The 23,036-nt window shown below is 46.4% G+C and overlaps 3 protein-coding genes across 4 annotated transcripts; all 3 read left to right on the forward strand.

The window, feature by feature from the left end:
* The first annotated feature begins 2,289 nt into the window (after nucleotides 1–2,289).
* On the forward strand, nucleotides 2,290–10,481 carry LOC146295696 (importin subunit alpha-7). Its single transcript, XM_084696773.1, has 14 exons — nucleotides 2,290–2,416; nucleotides 4,260–4,393; nucleotides 4,721–4,813; nucleotides 4,938–5,037; nucleotides 5,192–5,286; nucleotides 5,426–5,557; nucleotides 5,964–6,052; nucleotides 6,412–6,511; nucleotides 7,447–7,610; nucleotides 7,862–7,940; nucleotides 8,270–8,395; nucleotides 8,757–8,884; nucleotides 9,183–9,367; nucleotides 9,446–10,481. Exons 1-14 carry the CDS (start codon nucleotides 2,413–2,415, stop codon nucleotides 9,631–9,633), a joined length of 1,617 nt encoding a protein of 538 aa, XP_084552899.1. The 5' UTR covers nucleotides 2,290–2,412; the 3' UTR covers nucleotides 9,634–10,481.
* Nucleotides 10,482–15,173: 4,692 nt separating this feature from the next.
* ndufv1 (NADH:ubiquinone oxidoreductase core subunit V1) lies at nucleotides 15,174–20,095 on the forward strand. 2 transcript variants are annotated; one of them, XM_084696774.1, is made up of 11 exons: nucleotides 15,174–15,265; nucleotides 15,953–16,066; nucleotides 16,170–16,252; nucleotides 16,368–16,538; nucleotides 16,813–16,996; nucleotides 17,418–17,607; nucleotides 17,884–18,096; nucleotides 18,592–18,758; nucleotides 18,934–19,015; nucleotides 19,215–19,360; nucleotides 19,777–20,095. In XM_084696774.1, the coding sequence occupies exons 2-11, from the start codon at nucleotides 15,962–15,964 to the stop codon at nucleotides 19,852–19,854; spliced, it is 1,419 nt and encodes a 472-aa protein (XP_084552900.1). In that variant the 5' UTR covers nucleotides 15,174–15,265; nucleotides 15,953–15,961; the 3' UTR covers nucleotides 19,855–20,095. The 2 variants fall into 2 exon arrangements, with proteins under 2 accessions (XP_084552900.1, XP_084552901.1); XM_084696775.1 differs by having other exon boundaries at nucleotides 15,196–15,241.
* A 249-nt stretch (nucleotides 20,096–20,344) lies between these two features.
* LOC146295698 (uncharacterized) lies at nucleotides 20,345–22,983 on the forward strand. Its single transcript, XM_084696777.1, has 5 exons — nucleotides 20,345–20,405; nucleotides 20,879–21,016; nucleotides 21,149–21,264; nucleotides 21,400–21,543; nucleotides 21,660–22,983. The coding sequence occupies exons 2-5, from the start codon at nucleotides 20,911–20,913 to the stop codon at nucleotides 22,398–22,400; spliced, it is 1,107 nt and encodes a 368-aa protein (XP_084552903.1). The 5' UTR covers nucleotides 20,345–20,405; nucleotides 20,879–20,910; the 3' UTR covers nucleotides 22,401–22,983.
* The last annotated feature ends 53 nt before the right edge of the window (nucleotides 22,984–23,036 follow it).

A 23,036-nucleotide genomic window follows, 5' to 3' on the forward strand; every position in this document is an offset into this window, starting at 1 on the left:
ACAGAGAAGGAGGGAAGGAAAAGAGAGAGACTGAGAGAACGAGAGGGTAAGAGGGAGGGAGGGAGGAGGAGGAGATGCACAGACCTTCAAGCGGGTGATGGAGTGTTGGGGCTTTTTCATACATTCCTTTTCTATAAAGACATAGTGCTTGTTTCCTCTTCAGACTTCTCTCTCTCTCATACACACACACCTGTCTCTCCCTATAGGCTTATCTCCTTCCCTTTAATATACACACACAAAGCACCCAGCAGCAGTCACTGAGGCACCCCCCCCCCCATTCCAACAAACTGCCCGCCTCTATTCTCGCATTTCAGCAAACTATTATCATATTGGTGTAATAGAATTAGGAAGAGGATTATACAGAACGCTTTCAACAGTGCCCCACATCCCTCCTCACACACACAACCCCAACACTGTTTTTGACAGTTTGCAGGCAATTAGTAATTTCTCAGCGAATAACCAATCACCTTCCTGATGTGATGATCTTTTAACCGACATGATATGTTTTGATTGAGCACACTTTACCAAGACATACAGCTGTGAATCACTGTTGAGTGTATACAAATTTCAGGTAGTGTGCTGTAATAGTCTGTAAGATTAATAGCAGAAATCCATAGGAAAATAGAATCTGAATTTAAAATAGATGGGAATTCAACCATACCAAAGTGTCAAATTGTGAATACCTTTGTATTCATCCGACAACATACATGTGAGCAGTTCTGGAGAGACAGCAAACATCTCTTAATATCACATATTTCACACCCATCTTCTCTCCTCCCTCCTGATCACCTCCAACTGTTCACCTTCCTGTCAGATTACCATCTGGTTCAAAATTACATTAGGCTACAGCGTGCTTCCCAGTGTGGGCTGGCTAGCTAGCTTAAGCGAAAGCGAACATGTCGTTGGCATTAGCCAACCAGGACAAGATAGTTTACAACATGTTACCTGTTTTGTGGGAACAATTTATTTGTAAGACAGAGCCAAGTAGTAAAATGTGTGTGTTGCAAAATTGATTAATTGACAGAAATGAATTTTCTTATCCACCCAACTATCCAGGTTAGTTATATACACTGTCAATGACGTTGATCGAGGCCAACTATAGACTTGGTAGCTACGCTATAAAATCTAATCAGCTAAATTAGGTACTTGCAGTTTACCTAGCATTAACGTTAATCATTTGTTACGATCCAATTCGGGTTAGGGTTATAGTTTGCTGTAGGCCTAATCCCATCTCTGACCTTGCTACGGTACACCTCGGCCTGTCCCTGTTGTAGGAAAGGGATTAGGATTAGCCGTAACCCAACCCTAACCCCGACTGTAGTTTTAGGGTTAGGGTTAGCAGGTTAACCCTAACCATTAATTAGCAGTTGGTTAGCCTTGGCCAAAAATGATTTGTTCTCTCGTTCTCTCTAAAAGCACCAGTATTTAGACCGTGCAACTGACTAATTTCCTCTGCAGAATAGGGTTAAACCTCCGTGTTATTATGTAATGGCTATCAAAAAGGCAGCAGTTTCGCCTCAACAGGAAATAATCTGGTAAAATCAGCCTGACCTTCAAAAACCGTCGCCAATACCTTCGCCAGGACGTGCAAAGTTAGACAACATTGCCCTCTACAGGTGACATCATGTAGCGTCGATCTTACTGCCCCTGGGGGTAAGCATGTCAGAGAACAGCTCGTGCGTCACAAAACAGTGCAGTAATTTAGCGCCACCTGCTTGTCACACCTGCGGATGCAGCCCCCGTGCATCACACAAGCACGGGGTCTCTGTCGTACATAGCATTTCAAAGCCAGAGAAAAACTGTCAAAAAGTCAATTGAAAAGAGCACTAGAGTCAATGTGGCTGCATGTTATAAGAGGGTCCCTGAGAAAAATCTGATGGCGAGATTTCATCGATTGAGCGTTGGCATTGCTGGGATTCTTTCAAACAGTCTCAACACAAAATGTGTTTTATATTATTAAAATAATTGTGGATGCTTTTATTAAGCATCCACGATGCTACCTCACTAATTACCGTACAATTTACAGTGCAAAAAAAAGTACTTTGAATGCCCCCTAGTGCCTAACAGATAAGATGCTTTGTAATTATTTGCCAGGAATAAGGTATTTAATTTCAGAAATTACATACATGATATGGTTAACCATATCATGCAGACATACATTGTTCTTTTTTCAAAATCAGGTAGTGTAAACGGTCCATACAAATGCGAAGCCGCAGCAAAGAGCGAAATAGGTGGGTTGCCAGGTTAACAGCCCTGATAGGGGGATACTACAAAGCAGACTTGGCAACCTTGATTTTCCTCGGACATATTGTTTGTGTGGATCAAATTTGGGAAAGCTAAGCGAGTTAGAGGATTACAATTTAATTATTTCTCAACAGGTTTCAACAAATTTTCCACTCAGTCTTGTCTAAAATGGGTGAGTAATAGCCGTATATTTCACTGTGATCCGTTAATACATCTCATATACACAAGGGACAAGCGAGTTACGTCTGTTTCAAGATAGCCCAGTGCTCTTCTCAGCTAGGCTAAGTAGCTAGGGTGTCCCCAGACACACTACATTGGTGTCATGCCTTGTTCGTCCAAACCTGTCTTCTCTGTCACTAACTGTAACATAGATACCTTGTCGTTTCGATACAATATCGTTAGAGCTACGGCTAAATGTTCTGTTTGGTTTGAACGTGCGGATAAAAACGTTTGATTGTCATGAACCTACTGTAGCTAGCATTAGCTGTCTCGCTAGCTCCACCTTGGTATATTAGTCCGTCAACATGTGATTGTGCTTGCTAGCTAGAGTTAATATTACTGTTAGCTTAAGCTAACTAGTTACCAACATGGTACGTAGTATGGAACTTTTGTGAAACGAGGACATAGAATCGACATTGCCAAATAACGTAGATTAATACATCTGTTGTCTTTAGTTGGACCAGTTTTGACAGAAGATATTATCTGGTTTGCTTGACAGACATCAACGTTCGAGGTGTGTTGTTGACAGTCAGCTGCTAAGGTTACGCTCGTATGGTCGTAGCTTCGATTTCCACGGGTGTGGTGGCATGCTGCTGGTTCACACAAAGCAGATGACCAGAAGATGCTCAAGACGTGAATTCAAACGGGTTTCTATTTCCGTTTTCTAATTGATTTCGAACTCGGTGCCCCCTCACACAAGTATTTATATGTTTTAAATATAGTCTTCAGAGTAGAGCCGAGATAGAGAGAGCAAGAGAGAGAGGAGGGTGTGGCCAGTAGAGGTGAAACAGCGGCATGCCCTACAGTGCACAGTCTCTCACACCAGCCAGCTCGATCCCTGAGTCAGTGACAGTTTCATCTGTGGTCTGTTGTTGCTCTTCTGGTCATCAGTCCCTGTGAATCATTCTTCTTCCTATTTTTTAATGTCATGTGTTAAAGAATATCTCATATCCTTGAGATCACAGCCTCGTTATCTCGCCTCCTCCATCCTTCTCCAGGATCATGTCAATGAAACGAGAGGCTTGTGTTGTGAACACCAGAAGTAGTTGCAACAGCTTATAACAGCATTAATGTTGGCCTTCTAGACCGTCTGTTTGGTTAAGTCCCTCTCTTCTCTGTTTGGGCTAAAACAGGACCTCTCACCGTTGAGCACTCTGTAGAAGAGGTCACCGAAAGTTAAAAACAAAACATCCAGAAGCAACCAGAAGTTTGTTTCATGTGCCTGTGGCTTTACTGTCTGGACACTCTCGTTATTTCCCCCCCTCCCTCCCTCTGACCTGGCCCGGGTGATTCAGGGAATGCTGTGCCCTGCCCTGGGGGTGGCAGATGACAAATGCTGAGGATGGGCACTTTGTGTGCGTGGGTGCCCGATCGCGCTAACTCTGCGATTAACTCTGCTGAATAAATGTGCCTGTGCGGCCTGCCAGCTGACCCCAGATGAATAGTTTCCTGTGTGTGTGTGTGCGCGCGCCTGTCCTAACTTTGGTGCGGAACATGTGTGTTTGTTTGTGTCCTTTGTGCACTCACTGGCAGTTGGTCGTCATGGGAAGGCTGCATAGTGCTAGGTTGTATTTTTAACTACACAGTCCCGGCGCTCCATTACTCCCAGCTTGTTATGAGGCGGTTTCATCATCGCATCCTATAATTAGTGTCTCAGAGCTAAGGAGCACCTCACACACACACACACACACACAAGCATGCCACATATTTGATGGCACATTCCGTTATTGTTGTTTGCAACAGTTGCCTCTTCCTGAAAGGTTTCCTGACCCAGTCTACGTTGTTTCCCATGTCAGAGCCGTCCACCAGCCCTGCAAAGGATAACTACAGGATGAACCGCTACAAGAACAAAGCTCTGAACCTGGAGGAGATGAGGCGCAGGAGGGAGGAGGAGGGAGTCCAGCTCAGGAAACAGAAACGAGAGCAGCAGGTAAACAAACACACACACATACACGCGTAAGCACACCCACACAACCAGGCAAACACACAACCAAGTAAACAAACACACACACACACGCGTAAGCACACCCACACAGCCAGGCAAACACACAACCAAGTAAACGTACCCACAAACACCCCGGTAAACATTCGCACAGACACCCCTGCCACAAACAGCCAGGTAAATAACCTACAGCTGTCACCCAGAGGTGAGGTAGCATGGCCCAAAGATGTCACGATCCCTTTCTCTCACACACACTCTCTCTCTCTCTGTGTCTCTCTCTCTGTGTCTCTCTCTCTGTGTGTGTCTCTCTCTCAGCTCTTTAAGAGGAGAAACGTGGACGTCCTCGACGAGGAAGCAGCCACATCTGAGAGTCAGCTGGTCCACTCATACCTCACCTCCCCCCCCACGGTGAGACACTCACACACGCACACCAACACGCACACACACTGTCAGCTCCTGTATGTTAACCAGCTTAAGAGAGGTAGGTATGGGGCAGAAAGCAGTACTGTTGTTGATGCCCACGTCTTTCCAGGAAGGAGTGATCACGAGAGACATGGTGGAGATGCTGTTCTCAGAGGACCCAGAGATGCAGCTAGCCACAACACAGAAATTCAGGAAACTACTGTCCAAAGGTGATAACCTCCACCGCTGGTGAACAAAGGATATATTTACCAAGGCTGCAGTGGGGGGGGGGGGGGGGGGAGACATTGTCACAATTCAGAATAGTTTTGTTGTGAGGATGCCCATTGTGTGTGTGTGTGTGTGTGTGTGTGTGTGTCCAAACAGAGCCCAACCCACCAATCGACGAAGTCATAAACACGCCCGGAGTGGTGGAGAGATTTGTCGAGTTCCTCAAGACGAGCGTGAACTGCACCTTACAGGTGAGCAGCCCCAGAGGTTTGGTCAGGTGACCAGAGAGGTGCTCTGAAGTGCTGGTGTTACGCTTTCATCTTCTCCACCTCTCTCTCTGTCCCCCCTACTCTCCACCTCTCTCTCTCTCCTTTCTCCTCCTCTCTCCAGTTCGAGGCAGCTTGGGCCCTCACCAACATAGCGTCGGGGACGTCCATGCAGACCAAGGTGGTGATCGAGGCTGGGGCTGTGCCCATCTTCATAGACCTCCTCAACTCTGACTTGGAGGACGTCCAGGAACAGGTGGGCTTCTTAGCTGAGCCCCCCCCCCGATCTCCCGGGGTGACGAGTTTCTGTCGAGGCCTTCGTTGTCACCTCCTAATCCTGTCATTTTGTGACTCACTTTGTTTTTTGTGCTCTCCGTTTCCTCTATTTCTGTGTCTCTTCCTGTCTCTACCTCTCCTCTCTCTCTCCCTCTCCTTTTTCTCTCTGTCTATCCCCTCTCTCTCTCTCTCTCTCTCTCTCTCTCTCTCTCTTTGTCTCTCTCTTTGTCTCTCTCTCTGTCTCTCTCTCTGTCTCTCTGTCTGTCTCTCTCTCTCCCTCTCCTCTCTGTCTCTCCCTCTCCTCTCTCTCTCTCTCTCTCTCTCTCTCTCTCTCTCTCTCTCTCTCTCTCTCTCTCTCTGTCTCTCTCTGTCTCTCTCTCTCCCAGGCTGTGTGGGCGCTGGGTAACATTGCGGGGGACAGCGCCGTGTGCAGGGACTACGTCCTCAACTGCAACATCCTCCCACCCCTGCTGACGTAGGTACCCTGGGTCTGCAGCCTCTGAGCTGGGTCTGCAGCCTCGGAGCTGGGTCTGCAGCCTCTGAGCTGGGTCTGCAGCCTCGGAGCTGGGTCTGCAGCCTCTGAGCTGGGTCTGCAGCCTCTGAGCTGGGTCTGCAGCCTCTGAGCTGGGTCTGCAGCCTCTGAGCTGGGTCTGCAGCCTCTGAGCTGGGTCTGCAGCCTCTGAGCTGGGTCTGCAGCCTCTGAGCTGGGTCTGCAGCCTCTGAGCTGGGTCTGCAGCCTCTGAGCTGGGTCTGCAGCCTCTGAGCCGTGTCCAGACCCTCCCCCCTGGAGTCTGGGCTGACCCTGCTGTGTTCCCCTGGTGTTCCTCCCCACAGGCTCCTGACCAAGTCCACCCGGCTGACCATGACCAGGAACGCAGTGTGGGCTCTGTCAAACCTCTGCAGGGGCAAGAGCCCCCCGCCTGTCTTCGAGAAGGTACACACACACACACACACACACAGAATCACCCTGGCTTCGGAGGAGACCCCCTCCAGCACCGCATGTGTATCTGCAGGGCTTAAAGTGTGTGTGTGTATCTGCAGGGCTTAAAGTGTGTGTGTATCTGCAGGGCTTAAAGTGTGTGTGTATCTGCAGGGCTTAAAGTGTGTGTGTATCTGCAAAAGTGTTCCGGCACCGTGCCTGATGTCCGGCATGCGGCCGTGAGGGAAAAAAAACAATTGGGAACTTGCATGCGGTTTAATATTTTTTCGAGTCAATTGATTTCCCCTACCAATCATATGAGAGGAACGCAGCTATAACTAACGTTACGGCCTATCAGAAAAAGAGCAGGGCGGGTCCTGGCAACACAGTGTGAATGAGATCCATGCGTCACGTCAGCGTTATCGGTGAAAGCATTTGAGCGCAAATTCATGAAGCCTGGGGATGATGTCTTACCAATAGATAAATGACTCCTAAATGAATGGCGCTGGGCGTGGATAGAAGAAGGTAGAGACGGCGAGTCTAGTGGCAGTTGATGCCAGAAACTGAGAGCCTGGTGCTTGTGTCGGCACGTTTTGCTTGAGGAAGCTACTAAATGCCAGCAGCGGTAAGAAAGTGCTTGCTCATCATGTCATAGAGCCGCTGCCCGTGCACTCAAACTTACCACAACGTTGCCGGGAGCAACTGTTACAGCTGACACACCGTTGTCTATAACTGACTGTGTCTGCGACTTAAAAAAATATTGTTGTGCACATTTATTGCAGAACACGACTTGTCATTCACAATTGCTTAGCCACTTGTCACCCTGTGTAGAAAACTAGCAGAAGACAAAAAAGCGTCACCCCCCCCCAAAAAAAGTTCAGTCTCAGGACTCCCTTTCACTTTAACCCCTGGTATCTGTTCCTGTGTGTGTGTGGGTGTGCGTGTCACAGGTGTCGCCCTGCCTGCCAGTGCTGTCCAGGCTTCTGTTCAGCAGTGACCCAGACCTGCTGGCAGACGCCTGCTGGGCCCTGTCCTACCTCTCAGACGGCCCCAACGACAAGATCCAGGCCGTCATTGACTCTGGGGTCTGCCGTCGCCTCGTCGAGCTGCTCATGTGAGGAGGAGTGTGTGCGTGTGTGCGTGTGTGTGTGTGGTGTCTTTATGAGGAGTGTGCTCAGTTCTTGTGAGGTGTGTGTGTGTGTGTGTGTGTGGTGTGTACAGATGGCTCCGTTTTTCGTTTTGACAGATATTCTAGATATTCTCTCTTTCTTTCTCTCTCGCTTGCTATGCCTTTCTGTCTGTGCCTTTCTATCTCTGGCTGTCTCTGTCTCGATCTATGTCTCTCTCCCTCCCTCTCTCCTCCAGGCACACTGACTACAAGGTGGCCTCGCCCGCCCTGAGAGCTGTGGGGAACATTGTCACTGGGGACGATATCCAGACACAGGTGAGCTGTCTGTCATGCACAGGCTTACTGCGTCACCTGCTGGGCGAGACAGCAGAAGTCTGTACTGGAAACCATAAGAATCTATTCATTTAGCACTCCATTTAGCACTCATTCATCCAAACACTTTCATTCCTTCATGGGAAGGGGTTTCAACCTGCAACCTTATGATTTGAATGCTCTGCCACTGAGCTAAAGCTATCCCAGTATGTACGATAAGATTGTTTTGTTTGGATGATGTGCATCTGAAAGGTACTGCTCACACACACACACACATGCGAGCAAAGACACAGACGCCCACACACGGTGTGTAACTGTGTCCTGTGTACCAGGTGGTGCTGAACTGCTCGGCACTGCCCTGTGTGCTGCACCTCCTCAGCTCTGCTAAAGAGTCCATCCGCAAAGAGGCCTGCTGGACCATCTCCAACATCACCGCTGGGAACAGGGCCCAGATCCAGGTACCGCACACCTAACACCATACCACACACACACCTAACACCATACCACACACACACACCTAACACCATACCACACACACCTAACACCATACCACACACACACACCTAACACCATACCACACACACACACCTAACACCATACCACACACACACACCTAACGCCATACCACACACACACACCTAACACCATACCACACACACACACCTAACACCATACCACACACACAGGGCCCAGATCCAGGTAGGGACAGGTCTGCACACACTCACCACACACCTAACACCAGACCACACACACACACACAAACCAGACACCTCACATTCACACGCCCCTAACCCTGTCCCCCCCCCCCCACCCTTGCAGACAGTGATTGACGGCAACATCTTCCCGGTGCTGATCGACATCCTGCAGAAGGCGGAGTTTAGGACCAGGAAGGAGGCTGCCTGGGCCATTACCAACGCCACGTCTGGGGGGACCCCGGAGCAGATCAGGTACAGGACGACACCTCCAGCCTCCTTTACCCCACACAGGGGCCTGACATGCTCCACACCATGCATCCTCAAGTTCCCCTGCGGTCAGGCAGGGCGAAGATCTGACACACACACGCACACAGAGTGAATGCCTTTTTGGCCACAGTTTGAATTACATCGGAATGTCACATGACACCCCACAGCCCAGCATAACTCGTGTCTTGACCACACCTAACACATTCTCTCAGCTCCCAGCTCTAATGCGCGCGTGCGTGTGTGTGCGTGTGTGCGTGTGTGTGTGTGTGTGGGGGGGGGTCAGGTACCTGGTGAACCTGGGCTGCATTAAGCCTCTGTGCGACCTGCTGACGGTCATGGACTCCAGGATCGTCCAGGTGGCTCTGAGTGGGCTGGAGAACATCCTGAGGCTGGGGGAGCAGGAGGCCCGGCAGGGAGACCAGGCCCAGGGGCTCAACCCCTACTGCAGCCTCATAGAGGAGGCCTATGGTGAGACACACACACACACACACACACACACTGATTCTGTGATTGACCTCCATTGACCCTCACCCTGCTCCTACCTAGGCCTGGACAAGATCGAGTTCCTCCAGAGCCACGACAACCAGGACATCTACCAGAAGGCCTTCGACCTGATCGAGCACTACTTTGGGGTAGAGGAAGAGGACGCCAGCCTGGCTCCCCAGGTGGACCAGGCCAACCAGCAGTTTCTCTTCCCCCAGCAGGAAGCCCCCATGGAGGGCTTCCAGCTATAACTCACCCCCCTCTCCTCTTCACCTCCACCTCTCCACCACCCAGCTCATATCTGCCCTCCTACACTTCTCAAATGAGGGTATATCGCTTTGGCTTTCCTGTTTTACCACTAGCCGTTCCCCTCTTCCCCCTCCTTAAAGCCCATTGGCTCTGGAAGAAAAGGAGGGTCCTGTTCCTGTTAAACCCTCCCAACTCTACCAATAGTCTGCCTTCTTCCTGGCTGAACAGACCAATCAGAGTCAGCTTCTCTCGTAGGCACCCTGGCCTAGATAAGAGGACAACGTCAAGCCCAGTGAACCTAATTAAAAGTTGTCTCCACAAACTCCCTCCCCTCAGACTGTAGTTGTGTCTCAGCCCGTTCACTGTCCCTCATTTGAGGCCCCTTCATGTTTTAGTGTTTTTTGTTTAGAGGTGGCCATTTTTTTCCTGTGTTTTTTCCCTGCCTTCCCACACCATAGAGTATCTCTCTGCTTGTGAAAAATCCCGCTTTTGGGAATCACATGCAGACATGATGCAGTGAGGTGACACCCCAACTCTCACGTTGGACTAAGGAGTCGAGCTTGCTTTACGTGTTAACCTTCTCCAATGTTTCCGCTATTTCATTCAAGTTTTATTTCACCTCCACCCACCTCAACGTTCAGTTGCAATAGGACTCCACGGCGTCTTTCAGCCGCTCATAAGAGAAGAACAGAGCTCCCCCCTGAACACGGCTAGCGGTGGTTTTGTGTGCGTTGGACATACAGGGTTGTCGCTGCTGTGTGGTCTCCACACAGAGACTTCATCACACTTCAGGCTCTCTCCTTCCTGGAAACTGGAGCTCATTTCCATTTAAACAACTTCCTCCTCGGTTCATAGCTCATGGCAGATCTTTTTTCTTTAATGATAGGGAGGTGGGGGGGGGGGGGGTGGAGCATGCTGGTTCAGAGAAGGTACTTCAGGGAGAGGTGACAGATTGGAAAGGGGTGGAGTTTGGTGGGGGTGGGGGGGGGTCGTTGGGGTGGGAAGGGGGACGAAACTATATTGAGAGATTAACGTGATAATACCTAGGTTAAGGGGGTGGTATAGCTAGAGATACTGTATAACGTTCGTTGTGTGCTGTGTTCTTAATAACGATACATTTGAACTATGAAGTGATCTAACTATTACATGACACAGCTAGGGGGGGCCGGGGTTGGGGTGATGGGGGGGCAGAACTGACTGTGCAGCACACCAAATATTTTTTATAGACAAACGCATCTCAAGATGAGCAATGCGGTGTTATATTTGTTCGTTTTGATTCTCTCTTTCGAACAGCGCTGAATCCTAACCTGAGATCCTAATACACATTTCTCAACGACACCGTAGTGATTTTGATGCATCTGGAAGTGAACGATTCAGCCCGAAAGTTTATTTTCTTTCTTAGGGTTCTTGATTCTATAGAAGCCCGGTGTAAATAGGTAGCTGCCGGTTAGCCCCCCCTGCCCTGTGTTGTAGCTGCCCCTCCTCCCTGTGTTTGGTTGGTAGGGGTTTGCATGGTGTTTCCTTACCCTACCACCTTTTCAAGAGACTATCCCAGGCCAAACTCATACAGCTACTGTGTAAAGAGATGGAGTTGAGGACGAGTGCGGGGGGGGGGGGGGGGGGGGGGGGGACAGAGATGAAAGTCGTCACACATCCTCTAAGTTCTTGTATTCGTTGTGGCGGTATCTATGTAGCTGTAGCTTTGGTATCCAGCCAACCGTTGGCATTCTTTGTCTTGTGAAGATGGCACCCCCCCCCCCCCCACATCTTGTGGATTTAACGACGGCCAGAGTTTGGCAAGGGATACGTCTAGCGGTTTAGCAACGAGCCTGACCGCGACAGAAATTCTAGTTAAAAGAGATGTTCGTATTTGCACACATACTTCATGCACACTCGCATACAACACCAGCAGACACTGCATACACACCTCATACTAATGAGTGGCCAGGTATTTGGAGTAAAAGGCTTCCAAACCCTTCAGACAAGTAGGATTTTCTTTTTTTCCCCTTCGTAAAAAAAAAACGGTTACATGGTATAAAGTACATGGCATGGCTTAAGCTTTCTTTTCTTTTTTTTCGCACTTTGAAAATTAAAAAAAAATACTTCAAAGAAAAATACTTTGGGGTGGGGTGGGTATTGTAATAAATGTTACTCATTCATAAGCTTAAGCTTGGGAGCCTATATTCATAGATTTGTACTGGAAAGATGCAGTTAAATATGATTCTCTGCTTCATTTCACATTTGTTTCGGAAAGCCTTTTTCCTGCACCAGGGGTTATGGAAGCCGTTTTCTCCTCCTGGCAACATGACTAGTGATGGCTAGATACACCTGTAAGCACAGGTCCGGGGTCAGCAAGGCCTGGCTTCAGCCCACCCTGGCCCTACAGGTGCCGAGGGACCTAGCTGATCTCCAGCCTGTGTCTATGACGGGTGGAGTCCAGGGCTTAGAACTGTCTGGTAGTGTGACGTTTGACTGACAGGCGCTTTGTGAGGCTAAGATTGATGTTATTTCGTCCCCGTGACACTCTAGGGGGATGTGCTTTTTCTGTGGACAAACAACTTGTTCTTTTGTAGCTGCAGTTTACTTTACTTTAAAAGCAAGCGTCATATTATGATGATTTGTTTTTTTGTTTTGCAGAGCGGATATCCCTAGTTGCAACAGTTGGTGTTGTTCTGGCTATTGGCACTTAATCTTCAATCTTAAAATATTGAGACAAATCTGAATTTGTTTTAATATTTTTGCTTGGATGTTTACTATATTACAATGACTGTGTTGGAGTAAAACTTTGTTTCACTGACATGCACATTTTGCAAGTGGAAATATTCAAATTTAGTATTGCTGCAAGCTTTAGAAATGCAAATGGTTATCCACAGAACAAGTGCACTTCTAGATATAAAAGGTGATAGAAATTCTAGAAATCATGGTAATTGAGCAACAAAACTTACTCTACTGTGCTAATGTGTAGAGGATCATTTATATCGGTAGTTTTTGGTTTCTTGTCTCCCTCAGGCAAGAAACAAGTGGATCAAACTACAAAAAAAATAAAAACTATATTTATATTTATGAAAAATAGTACAAATGCACTCCTATTCACTAAAGTGCCAATCCGACCAACAAAGACTGAAGGTTGAAATGTCTGTCTATGACTTATTGAATTCTATTTTTCCTTTTTCCTTTTTTTGTACTTGAATGTGCACACATTTTGTGCAAAACATTGCTGCTCTTTTTTCCTTATCTTTAAAGTTACATGACTTGCCATTGTTTTTCAAAAGAAGTGGCATTCTTTTCATGGCACACCTCAACAGGGGTTTGAATCTTAAAGGAGAAAAAACAGAAAAACCTAAAAAATTGGGACTTCCTTTATTGCATTATACTGGTCTTTTCAGACCTTCAAATCGATGGGTGATGGGTAATGATGGTTGTTTCTAGATGTACACAATGATTTGAGCGATTTGTGTCCAAAGATGAGACAATACAAACTACATCACTGGGATTTCTGGTCAGCTATCATATCAGACCAGACCTTTACTTCCATGTTTGCACATAAGAGTAAAACAGTCTCTGTTTGTAAATAACCTACAGAAGTGGTGTTTCTCACTAGAGTTCTTGATACCTCTCTTGTTTCTATGCCTGAATCTAGAGCTCAGACCCTTACTGCAGATGGTGGTACTGTGATTGAAAAATCAAACTCAGGCAACCACCCCAATTTTATTTTATTTTTTTGGTCTGCCAAAAACTTCTTAAAAGCCATCTTTCAGTACAACCAATCACAAATCGTTTTCTTGCAGGGTAAGCTGTGATCTGTTTTTTTGTTTGTTTTTTATCGTCCGATTCAGCATTGGACCACAAATCTAAATCCTATCAGAACAACCAACAACTCCTGCAGTAGATGTGCTCCAAACCCAACATCCGCAGGGATATGCTCTCTCTTCAGGCTTATCTTCAGGCTTGGCTCCCCTCTCTCTCTGGGAGTGGAGTTACCAGACGGAACTACTTGACGTTTTACCCAGATGAAATCTGGGATTCATCATTATGCTAAGTAATTTACATTAAACAAGAGATTTAAGAACTGAAGAGGAACATTGTGTATGTTGTTTTACATTAACACGTACAATGTTTTTTTGTTCCCCTAAATCCTGACTCGTTCTAATGACTTCTGAGAAGTGCTGAAATGCCTCATTTGACCACATGATGTCACTTGGAAATAACATGGCCTGTTTTCCTGATCTTACTGCCTGAGCTGACGGCAACAGTTGCAATATATAGGGCCTAGAGCACTTCCTTTTCTGGACATATGATCAGAAAGAAAACTTACTATTGATCATTCAAAACTTGTAATCCAGGTATTGATTGCAACACGTCTCAAATTTGACTTGTCTTCCGTCCTCAATCCTCTAAATGTCTCTTCGAGACGGGTCTGTCTCTAGGAAATCTCAAGTCATGGCTCTATGCTTGGCTTGTCAAGTATAGCAGTCCATGCTCAATTGTTTACAATGCTACATGTTTGTAAAATATTTTCATACACCCTTACTGACCAGCCCTGATGTATACTCTGCACTGGTCCTATAATTTCTCTCTTTGAAATGTATTTATTTCAATATCGTATGTTTGTTTGCTTACAAATACCCATCTTAAACTGTGACCTGACTTGACTGCCGACGGTATGAATGAGTGACGAGAAACTGATACAGTTCAACTGAGCATGACACACACAGAAACAAACATACACAATGCATTAACAATATTAGATATGTATACGAAATATAAGTAAATAAAATCTAAAGTTGTTAAGTGAAAATACTGTACGAATAAATAAAGTTATGTCGCAACCCTTTACGTTTGTCTGACATTTTGTATCTGCATTATAATCAGTAGGTAAATGAGTAATTCACAGTTGCCTGGGTTGGCTGCCTTCAGTCATTAAGAGCGACAGTTGTTTTTTTGTTTGTTTTTTCAGTCCTGACAATGTTTATGTCCACATTTTAGCTGTTGAAAAATATTTTTGAGGTGAAAATATGAGGCGACAAAATTGGAGCCAAATAATTTAGGGTGCAAGATATGTGAGGCAGAACAATTTTGGTGAAAACATTTTAGCCAAAATCATTTGAGACAAAAACTTTTGAGGCCAAAAATGTGGTTGCAAGATCCGGGATACCAAGGATAGGTAAGGCAATCGTTATATATGCATATCGAGAGGTCCTTTCTAAGTACTTTGGTATCCCGGATGTTGCAATCTAATTTTTTTCGGCTCGAATTTTGGGGATCTGAATTTTACATTATCAATTTCAAATATATAATGAAGTGCACTGGCCACAGCTCATGTTTTTTTAAGTCAATCAGGTGGGCAATGGCTTTGACGATATTGTCTGCAAAGACAGAACGTTTCACTTCAGCACTAGTCACGACACTGCAATCCCGAGTAAGCAATATGTCACTGATTTGCTTCCATACCATGTTTCTACAAGGCCCTGGGTTGACTCATAGAAAGTTGTACTTGTTGCTAAATAAATGACAACAGCACCTCCTTACGTGTGTTTGCCGGCGAGTAGTTCCGGGTAAGTTGCAGCGACTTCCGTTCAACATTTCATAAGCACGGGACAACCAACGGAGGTAGGACTGCAGTTTTCCTTCCAAGTATGTAATGCATTTTATTTCATATATAGTCTATTGCTTTTATATTCTGTTTGTTAAATATACAGTCTCACAAAACAAGAGTGTTGTCATGGGTAAACTTCAATGCCTTAGGAATCACAAAATAAATTGACGAAAACCATCGCTATTTAGCTAGCTTACTAGGCTAGCTAGTGTTATGAACGTTATGGAGGTCAAAGCTGTACACATACATTGTCCTCAAGTATTAGGTGAAACTTCTTTCTTAAGTTTTTGGTGCATAGCTTTCTTGTGTGCTAGGCAGTAAACAGGTAGATAATATTAATTGTCTCAGCTAACTAACATATTTAACAAGTGTAGCCTATGCTAAACGTCCTCAAGCAATGTCTGATGTATGAGTAGTAGTGTTTTGATGAGCTTGGAATATTGTTTGGAGTTGGCAGTGCAGAGATTATATCACACATTTTAGTTTGTATGACGTTTTTGAACATAAATGCCCTTGTTTGTTGATCAGAATGGAATTACTTGGTAATATTTTGAAGCGATACATCGTTAGTTTGACTGAAGATTGTCTGGGGCTTTTCATGATATAGGCATAACACTACAGCACTTGACAAGCGGCTTTGCGCCTTAAACCACAAAGATAACAGTGGATATTGTACAGATAAGAACGATTTTTTGTTGTTGACATTTGTAATTTTCTGCAAACAGTCAATCAAGATGCTGTCCCTATCTCGCGCGTTGGTGGGTGCGCTGCGGACCCCAGCCGCTGTCAGTCCAGCTGGGGTAGCTGCCGTCACGCGTTTTAACAGCACGGCTACTGAGGTAAAAACATATATTACATATCCAACAACTGGTTTGAATGGGATTTTGCTGGTTATGATAACCATGACAGTTTCACTCCACATGATCTCTTTGGGTTTATTAGGAAAAGCCCAAAAAGACCACATTTGGACCTTTGAGTGATCAGGACAGAATCTTTACCAACCTCTATGGGCGACATGACTGGAGGTAGAGCCACCAACAGCTTTTCATGTCTCAAGTTTACAAAAATCACTAAATTTATCAAACAAAAATCAATAAATAGATCAACACTTCAAGCCCTCTACCCCTGGTCCTGTTTCAGGCTAAAGGGGGCTTTGAGCCGGGGAGACTGGTACAAGACAAAGGAGATCCTGTTGAAGGGAGTGGACTGGATCATCAACGAGATCAAGGGCTCTGGTCTGCGCGGCAGAGGAGGAGCCGGCTTTCCCACCGGCATGAAGTGGAGTTTCATGAACAAACCCAGCGACGGACGGTCAGTGACACCACCAGTCCTGATTTATGCTTTCTCCAAAAGACAACTCCTAACAGTCCACAGCTTACCCTCCTACTGCCCTCATATCACAGTTAACACTGGAAGAGGGGAACCCTCACTGAATCTCTCCTCTTACATATTTTTTTCCTGGGAGTTTTTCCCCTCGTCTTCCTTGAGAGTTTTCAGTTGGTTTAGATACAGTTCTAGGGGCATATGTGATATTGCTTGTGAAAAGGGCTACACAAACAGACTTGACCCGATTGGTGTCCCTCAGGCCCAAGTACCTGGTGGTGAACGCTGATGAGGGGGAGCCAGGCACCTGTAAGGACCGGGAGATCATGCGCCACGACCCCCACAAGCTGGTGGAGGGCTGCCTGGTGGCAGGCAGGTGCATGGGAGCCCGCGCTGCCTACATCTACATCAGGGGGGAGTTCTACAACGAGTCCTCCAACCTGCAGGTGAGACGGGAGTTCAGAAAGATCTCGTCGGGCCTCGAGTATCTGACCTGTGAAAGGACGCCTCTAATACGTGTCATACGTGTAACTACATGCTCTTGTGTTTCTACCCGTTGGCTCTTATTCGCTTTTCACAATGTGTGCTTCATGTTTTGGCTACACACATTGTTTTTGAGGCTATCTGGTTGTTTAGGATCATTGACCTATGCACCTTTTGGTCTTTCTTGTAAGTCGCTTAGGATAAAAGTGTCTGCTAAATAACAGTGTAAATGTGTAAATGTAATACGATTACCTCGAATGCACGTGGAACCTGTTTTCGCAACGTGTTCGTATTAAGGTAGTCAGATAGCTTAGCGGTTAGGGAATCGGGTTATTAAATGTAACGTATCATCAACTCAGCTGTTCTTCTTCTTCTCTCCTCTAGGTGGCCATCAACGAGGCATACGCCAACGGCCTGATCGGGAGGAACGCCTGCGGGTCCGGCTACGACTTTGACGTGTTTGTGATGCGCGGGGCCGGAGCCTACATCTGTGGGGAGGAGACGGCCCTCATCGAGTCCCTGGAAGGCAAGCAGGGGAAACCCCGTCTGAAGCCTCCCTTCCCCGCGGACGTTGGTGAGTCCTGAGGAGAGGGGACGTCACGTCACGTACAAACCCTGATCCATGCAAGACGTTAGACGTATATTTTGTTTTTAAATGCGTTGCTAAGGTTAGTGCCCTCTTTATTTTATGGCAGGGGCGTAGGTTATGTTATGTATCTCTCTTTTTTGAAAACCACAATCTGCCCCCACCCTCATTTGAAAACAAACCTGTGCCCCTGCATCATGGCATATGGCAAGTGGTTTCAGGAATACCGAGGTTCTAAATAATGGATTTAATGCTGTCTATAAGGTGTGTTTGGCTGCCCGACAACTGTCGCCAACGTGGAGACCGTAGCCGTGGCGCCCACCATCTGCCGTCGTGGCGGGACGTGGTTCGCCGGCTTCGGCAGAGAGAGGAACTCGGGCACCAAGCTGTTTAACATCTCGGGTCACGTCAACACCCCTGTCACTGTGGAGGAGGAGATGTCCATCCCTCTCAAGGAACTCATCGAGAGACATGCAGGTGCATAACCACAAACTGGCGTTTTGATCCCGCCATAGACAAATGCAACACAACAATTTACTTGTCATGTTTGTTTTTTTGTTTTTTTTTGGGGGGGGGGGGTGTTATTAAGCAATGAATAGAACACTTTATTATAGTGTAAATAATCCCTTGGCAGTTGCGGCATGTTACACTCATAACATTTATACATACATACACATCAACTTTCTCGACCAGTGTCAGAAGTGTATTTTTTCTGGTCCTCCTCCATTGCGACCGGCTCGTAATTTCAGTTGCTCTCACCGATTTGGAGTCAGATGGCTGAGCGGTTAGGGAATCAGGCTATTAATTACAAGGTTGCCGGTTCGACGTGCAAATGACGTTGTGTCCTTGGGCAAGGCACTTCACCCTACTGGCCTCGGGGGGGGGGGGTGAGAGAGAGAGAGAATGTCCCTGTACAAACTGTAAGTCGCTCTGGATAAAAGCGTCTGCTAAATGACTCCATGTTTCTCTCAGGGGGTGTGCGTGGGGGCTGGGACAACCTCCTGGCCATCATTCCCGGTGGCTCGTCCACACCCATGATCCCTCGCTCCGTCTGTGACACCGTCCAAATGGACTTTGACGGCCTCCTTCAGGCTCAGACCGGCCTGGGCACAGCTGCCATCATCGTCATGGACAAATCTGTGAGTCTCCCCCAGCTCGAGTGGATGGGGGGGGAAGTGTGCTGTGATTGGCTTGTTCATTCCTGTGTCCTCCCTACATGACAATGTTGATTGTATCCTAGTGCAGCGTTTCAGCTGCTTACTGGGGATTGCAGTGTGGTGACTCGTCTTGAGGTGAAACCTTCTGTCGTTGCAGACGGATGTCATCAAAGCCATTGCCCGCCTGATTGAGTTCTACAAACACGAGAGCTGTGGCCAGTGTACCCCCTGCAGGGAGGGTGAGGAACTGCAGCACTTCATTATTTATTTTGTCAAAGGTTCTATCTATACTGTTGGGTATTTTAAACAAAACAGGGATATGACAACAGAAGATCAAATAAAATATACAATATACATACAGGGAAAAGCTCATATAACTCAGGTAATGAAAGCAACAAGGTGAAGTTTGACAAACTTCTACCGCCCCCCCGTTCATAGGAGTGGACTGGATGAACAATATGATGTGGCGTTTTGTGCGCGGCGATGCTAAGGAAGCAGAGATCGACATGATCTGGGAGATCAGCAAGCAGATCGAGGGCCACACCATCTGTGCTCTGGGAGACGGTGCTGCATGGCCTGTTCAGGTAACAGACCACCACCACAGTCATGCTAAATAGATACATGTAGATGGCAAATACACACATCCATATATTTATATATATATATTTATATATTAAACATAGGCCTTCCACAGACTGACACACAGGTCTTGTGGTGGTTGGTGGTGTTCAGAATAGACCAAACTGTCTCTTGATGTTCATTCTATTACTCGATAGCCTGGCATCGTCTATGTATGTTTCCTCTAGGCGCTTTATGTGATGGTTTATTTGTATACATTATTTACAAAAAATGCTGACATGGGGATTTGGATATATTTATAACCCCAACATATGACTTTGGCCAGACTGATGGGGAACCCCAGAGAAGCAGAAACAGATGTGCCTGTACTTGTTGCTTATGACAAATAAACATGACACCTTTTCCTCATTCCTCCCCTCAGGGTTTGATTAGACACTTCAGGCCTGTAATGGAGAGCAGAATTGCTGAGTTTCAAGAGCAGAAGCAAGCCAGGGCCTAATTTACTTCCTGCTGCCTCATACTTCATGCCTTGTTTTCCCATTTCACCCCTTTCCCTTCATTCACAAATTGTTATTTAAAGCAAAACTGTTGTGACACAATTGTGAATCATTGCCTTCCTGTATTTGCCTGTATTTCCAATAAATACGCTGATGAAGTTCTATTAAACCTAATGTAGATTTAGATTCTACGGTTGTATATATGTATTACTCTTCAATAAAAACTGTAAAAGTTTAACTATGTTCCAGTTGCAACTTGTTTCTATATATTGTCTCCTCACAAACTGAACTTCAAAATAGCATACCACTCAATATTATAGGTTTTAAACATATAAACGGACTTAAAATTTTAACTTCTTCCACATTTTTGTAAATGATAGAATATTCTTATTACTGTGCACAAATAGCTCTGCCCCTCTCTCGGAACGGCAATGTGATTGTAGACCAGCGCCGAGCGTGAGGCTGAGAGGCTCATATTGCCTGCAACCCCCGTCACGTGACACGGGTGAATTCGTCTTTCCTTCCGACTTCATTTTATTGGACGCTCTCAGAGGTAAGAAACGGCTGCATTTTGAATTGTTTACCACTGTTTTAGCAACCTTTGTTTAAGGGATTGTGCACGTACAAAACAACCTGGCATCAATGACTTGAGACAAAATTCTGCACACGCCGAGATATTGTAAATGCGTTTTTTGTGTTTTAAATTGTTTTTGCTCTGCAATTTAAGGTTGTCCATCGTTAACCCCCCCCCCTCCCCCTCCGTTCTTTTTGTCAACCTTGTTTTGTCATCACCGTAAAGTTAAATCTGGCTATAATTTCATAGTTAGCCTGCAAGTTTTTCCTTCCACTGCTTTATTGTTTTTTGAGGGGGTATCCCTTATAAAATTAAATTGTGGCGATCATGTGCAAATAATCCTGTATGTCTTGGCTAACATTCCAGTCGCGCGATATCGCATGCAGCAAAGCCCGCGCGAGCCACCCTGAGCGAAGGGTTTAGTAAACATCGTTTGTTATTGCTTCTTTCAGTTCAAATTGAGACTGTTTCAATCGCAGTCAGCATGGAGTTGGATATGTTAAAGATAGAGCAGGTTGTTGTTGGAGAAGACGTCAGTTCCACAGAGACCATCAAGCCAGAACCTGTCATCACCCCTTCTCTGCAACCTTGTGAGGATTTAAATCTTGTCATACTTGCCTTTTACTGTAAACGCATAGTTTCTCCCATGTTTAAACGTAACGTAACAGCTGTTACCAGCATTTACTTGGGCGGTGAACCTCCTTTTCTCCTCTGTTTTACAGATCAACATGACAGCCTTCAGTGCTTTCAGTGCTTCATCACGTTCTGCAACTCCAAGGCCAAAGAGCGACACATGAGGAAGAGTCATCGAGAGGAATACAAACAGCAGCTCCAGCAGGTATATTAGACACATTTCATACATACTATATAATATATGTACTTACAAATGCATAGATAGAAAACTAGTGACGGTTGTGTACGATTTCTCACTTTCGTTTTTCGTCTCTCTCTTGTGTTTTGTGTCGGCGTGCAGACTGATACTTTGTTCACGTGTTACGTGTGCGACCGGACGTTTCCTTCCTCCGAGGAGCTCACCCAACACCAGGCCTCTCACAGCCAGGAGGACAAGCCCTTCCGGTGCCCGTACTGCCAAGGAAGCTTCCGGACCTTCTCTGAGGTAAGAGGAGGTTGGGGGATGGGGGTTTCTGAGTTCAAATGCGTCTGTCGTTAACTGAATTGGCTAGCGTCAAACGTGACGTCAGGTTTTTCCCCCTTTCTGTTTGTGCGTCACAGCTGACAGTTCACAGGAGAAACCTGTGCACGGAGCGGAACAGCATCTGCAGGGAATGTAACATGGTGTTCCGCGGCCCCGCCCACCTTCGGACCCACCGCCTGTCCCAGCACCCCCAGCCCCTGGAGGAGCCGGACGACGACACCATGACCCACCGCTGCGGCAAGTGCGGCAGGGGGTTTAAAACAGAGGAAGAGCAGGTCCAGCACCAGGAAGACTTTGCGGGGGACCAGCACTGCAACGCCAAACCCCCGGCCAAGCGACGGGGGCGCCCGCCCAAGAAGATCGCGGAGGCCACGCCGGCGGAGGGAGAGGTAAGTGGCGAGGAAAAAGGCGGGGAGGCGGATGAGGGCGCTGCGATGGATGAGGGAGGGAAGGAATCTCTGACGAAGGGAGGGAAACGGAAGGGGCGGCCGCCCAAGCAGCCACAGACGGAGGAGCTGAAAATCCCGTGTCCCGAAGCGGGCTGCGAGCTCACGTTCTCCTCGCTCTCCCTGTTTCGGGCTCACAAGAAGGAGAAGCACGCCAAGCCGCCGCCACCTCGCAAGGCTTATCCGTGCCTGGAGTGTGAGGAGAGCTACGCCCGGTGCGAGCAGCTTAAAGCCCACATGGCCAGGGCTCATGGATCCGGCCGGCACAACTGCCCAACCTGCGGTAAAAGCTTTGGCCGGGAGAGTAATCTAAAAGCCCACCAGAAAACGCATTCAGAGGGCGAAGAGGATACAGACAAAGGGAAAAGATAATAAGGGTATTGAAACGGTGTTCCCAAGATCGCAGAAGTCCTGAAGACGTCGGGGGGAGTGAAAAACGGTTTATGGGATTTTTATATTCAGTAAAAGGAAGTTGGAGTTTAAAATGCTAGACAGTAAAGCACTCGACTGTAATAATAAGGTTATTCCTGAAGAGTTGTTTTAAAAGTGCTTTTTAGAAAACAACAACGTTTGACTGTAAATAAAACCGCCTATACCGATGTGTGTATATAATAATGTATTTCAATTTTCCCTCAAAGCTTAATGTAGTGGGGCTCCTTTTTCCATATTGCCTAAATTGAAGCATTGGAAAAAGTTTTTATATTCTTTTTAGGGACGTAGAGGTGTAGTTTACTAGTTTATTCTCAATGTAACTTATGATAATAATTTGTTTTAATCATGCCTAGGAATTGGAAATTATGAATATGGTTTCACTTAAATCATGTTTCCTAACCCCCATTCTAAGCTCAAGTTCAAATAATGTTGTTGGGATCTTTGCAGGATTCCATTGCTGTTAAATATTTTTTCTTTTTTTCTCAAATTTTGGCATCAAAAATTAAACAATAATGGCATTAAACTAATTGTGTGATTAAACAATGTTTGGAATTGTTATTAAAAGTTATCTATTCA

This window comes from Hypomesus nipponensis, chromosome 4 (genome assembly GCF_054491055.1).
Source record: "Hypomesus nipponensis isolate SF chromosome 4, ASM5449105v1, whole genome shotgun sequence".
Classification (NCBI taxonomy): Eukaryota; Metazoa; Chordata; class Actinopteri; order Osmeriformes; family Osmeridae; genus Hypomesus; species Hypomesus nipponensis.

Excerpts from the sequence above, each read along its gene's own strand:
- LOC146295696 (XM_084696773.1), top strand. Across the intron at positions 5,038-5,191 it reads CAGGAAACTACTGTCCAAAG|AGCCCAACCCACCAATCGAC; the intron begins GTGATAACCTCC and ends GTGTCCAAACAG. Across the intron at positions 7,611-7,861 it reads CGCCTCGTCGAGCTGCTCAT|GCACACTGACTACAAGGTGG; the intron begins GTGAGGAGGAGT and ends TCTCTCCTCCAG.
- ndufv1 (XM_084696774.1), top strand. The coding sequence starts at position 15,962 with ATGCTGTCCCTATCTCGCGCGTTGGTGGGTGCGCTGCGGACCCCAGCC. Across the intron at positions 18,097-18,591 it reads ACTCATCGAGAGACATGCAG|GGGGTGTGCGTGGGGGCTGG; the intron begins GTGCATAACCAC and ends TGTTTCTCTCAG. Across the intron at positions 18,759-18,933 it reads TCATCGTCATGGACAAATCT|ACGGATGTCATCAAAGCCAT; the intron begins GTGAGTCTCCCC and ends CTGTCGTTGCAG.
- LOC146295698 (XM_084696777.1), top strand. The coding sequence starts at position 20,911 with ATGGAGTTGGATATGTTAAAGATAGAGCAGGTTGTTGTTGGAGAAGAC. Across the intron at positions 21,017-21,148 it reads CACCCCTTCTCTGCAACCTT|ATCAACATGACAGCCTTCAG; the intron begins GTGAGGATTTAA and ends TCTGTTTTACAG. Across the intron at positions 21,544-21,659 it reads GCTTCCGGACCTTCTCTGAG|CTGACAGTTCACAGGAGAAA; the intron begins GTAAGAGGAGGT and ends TGTGCGTCACAG.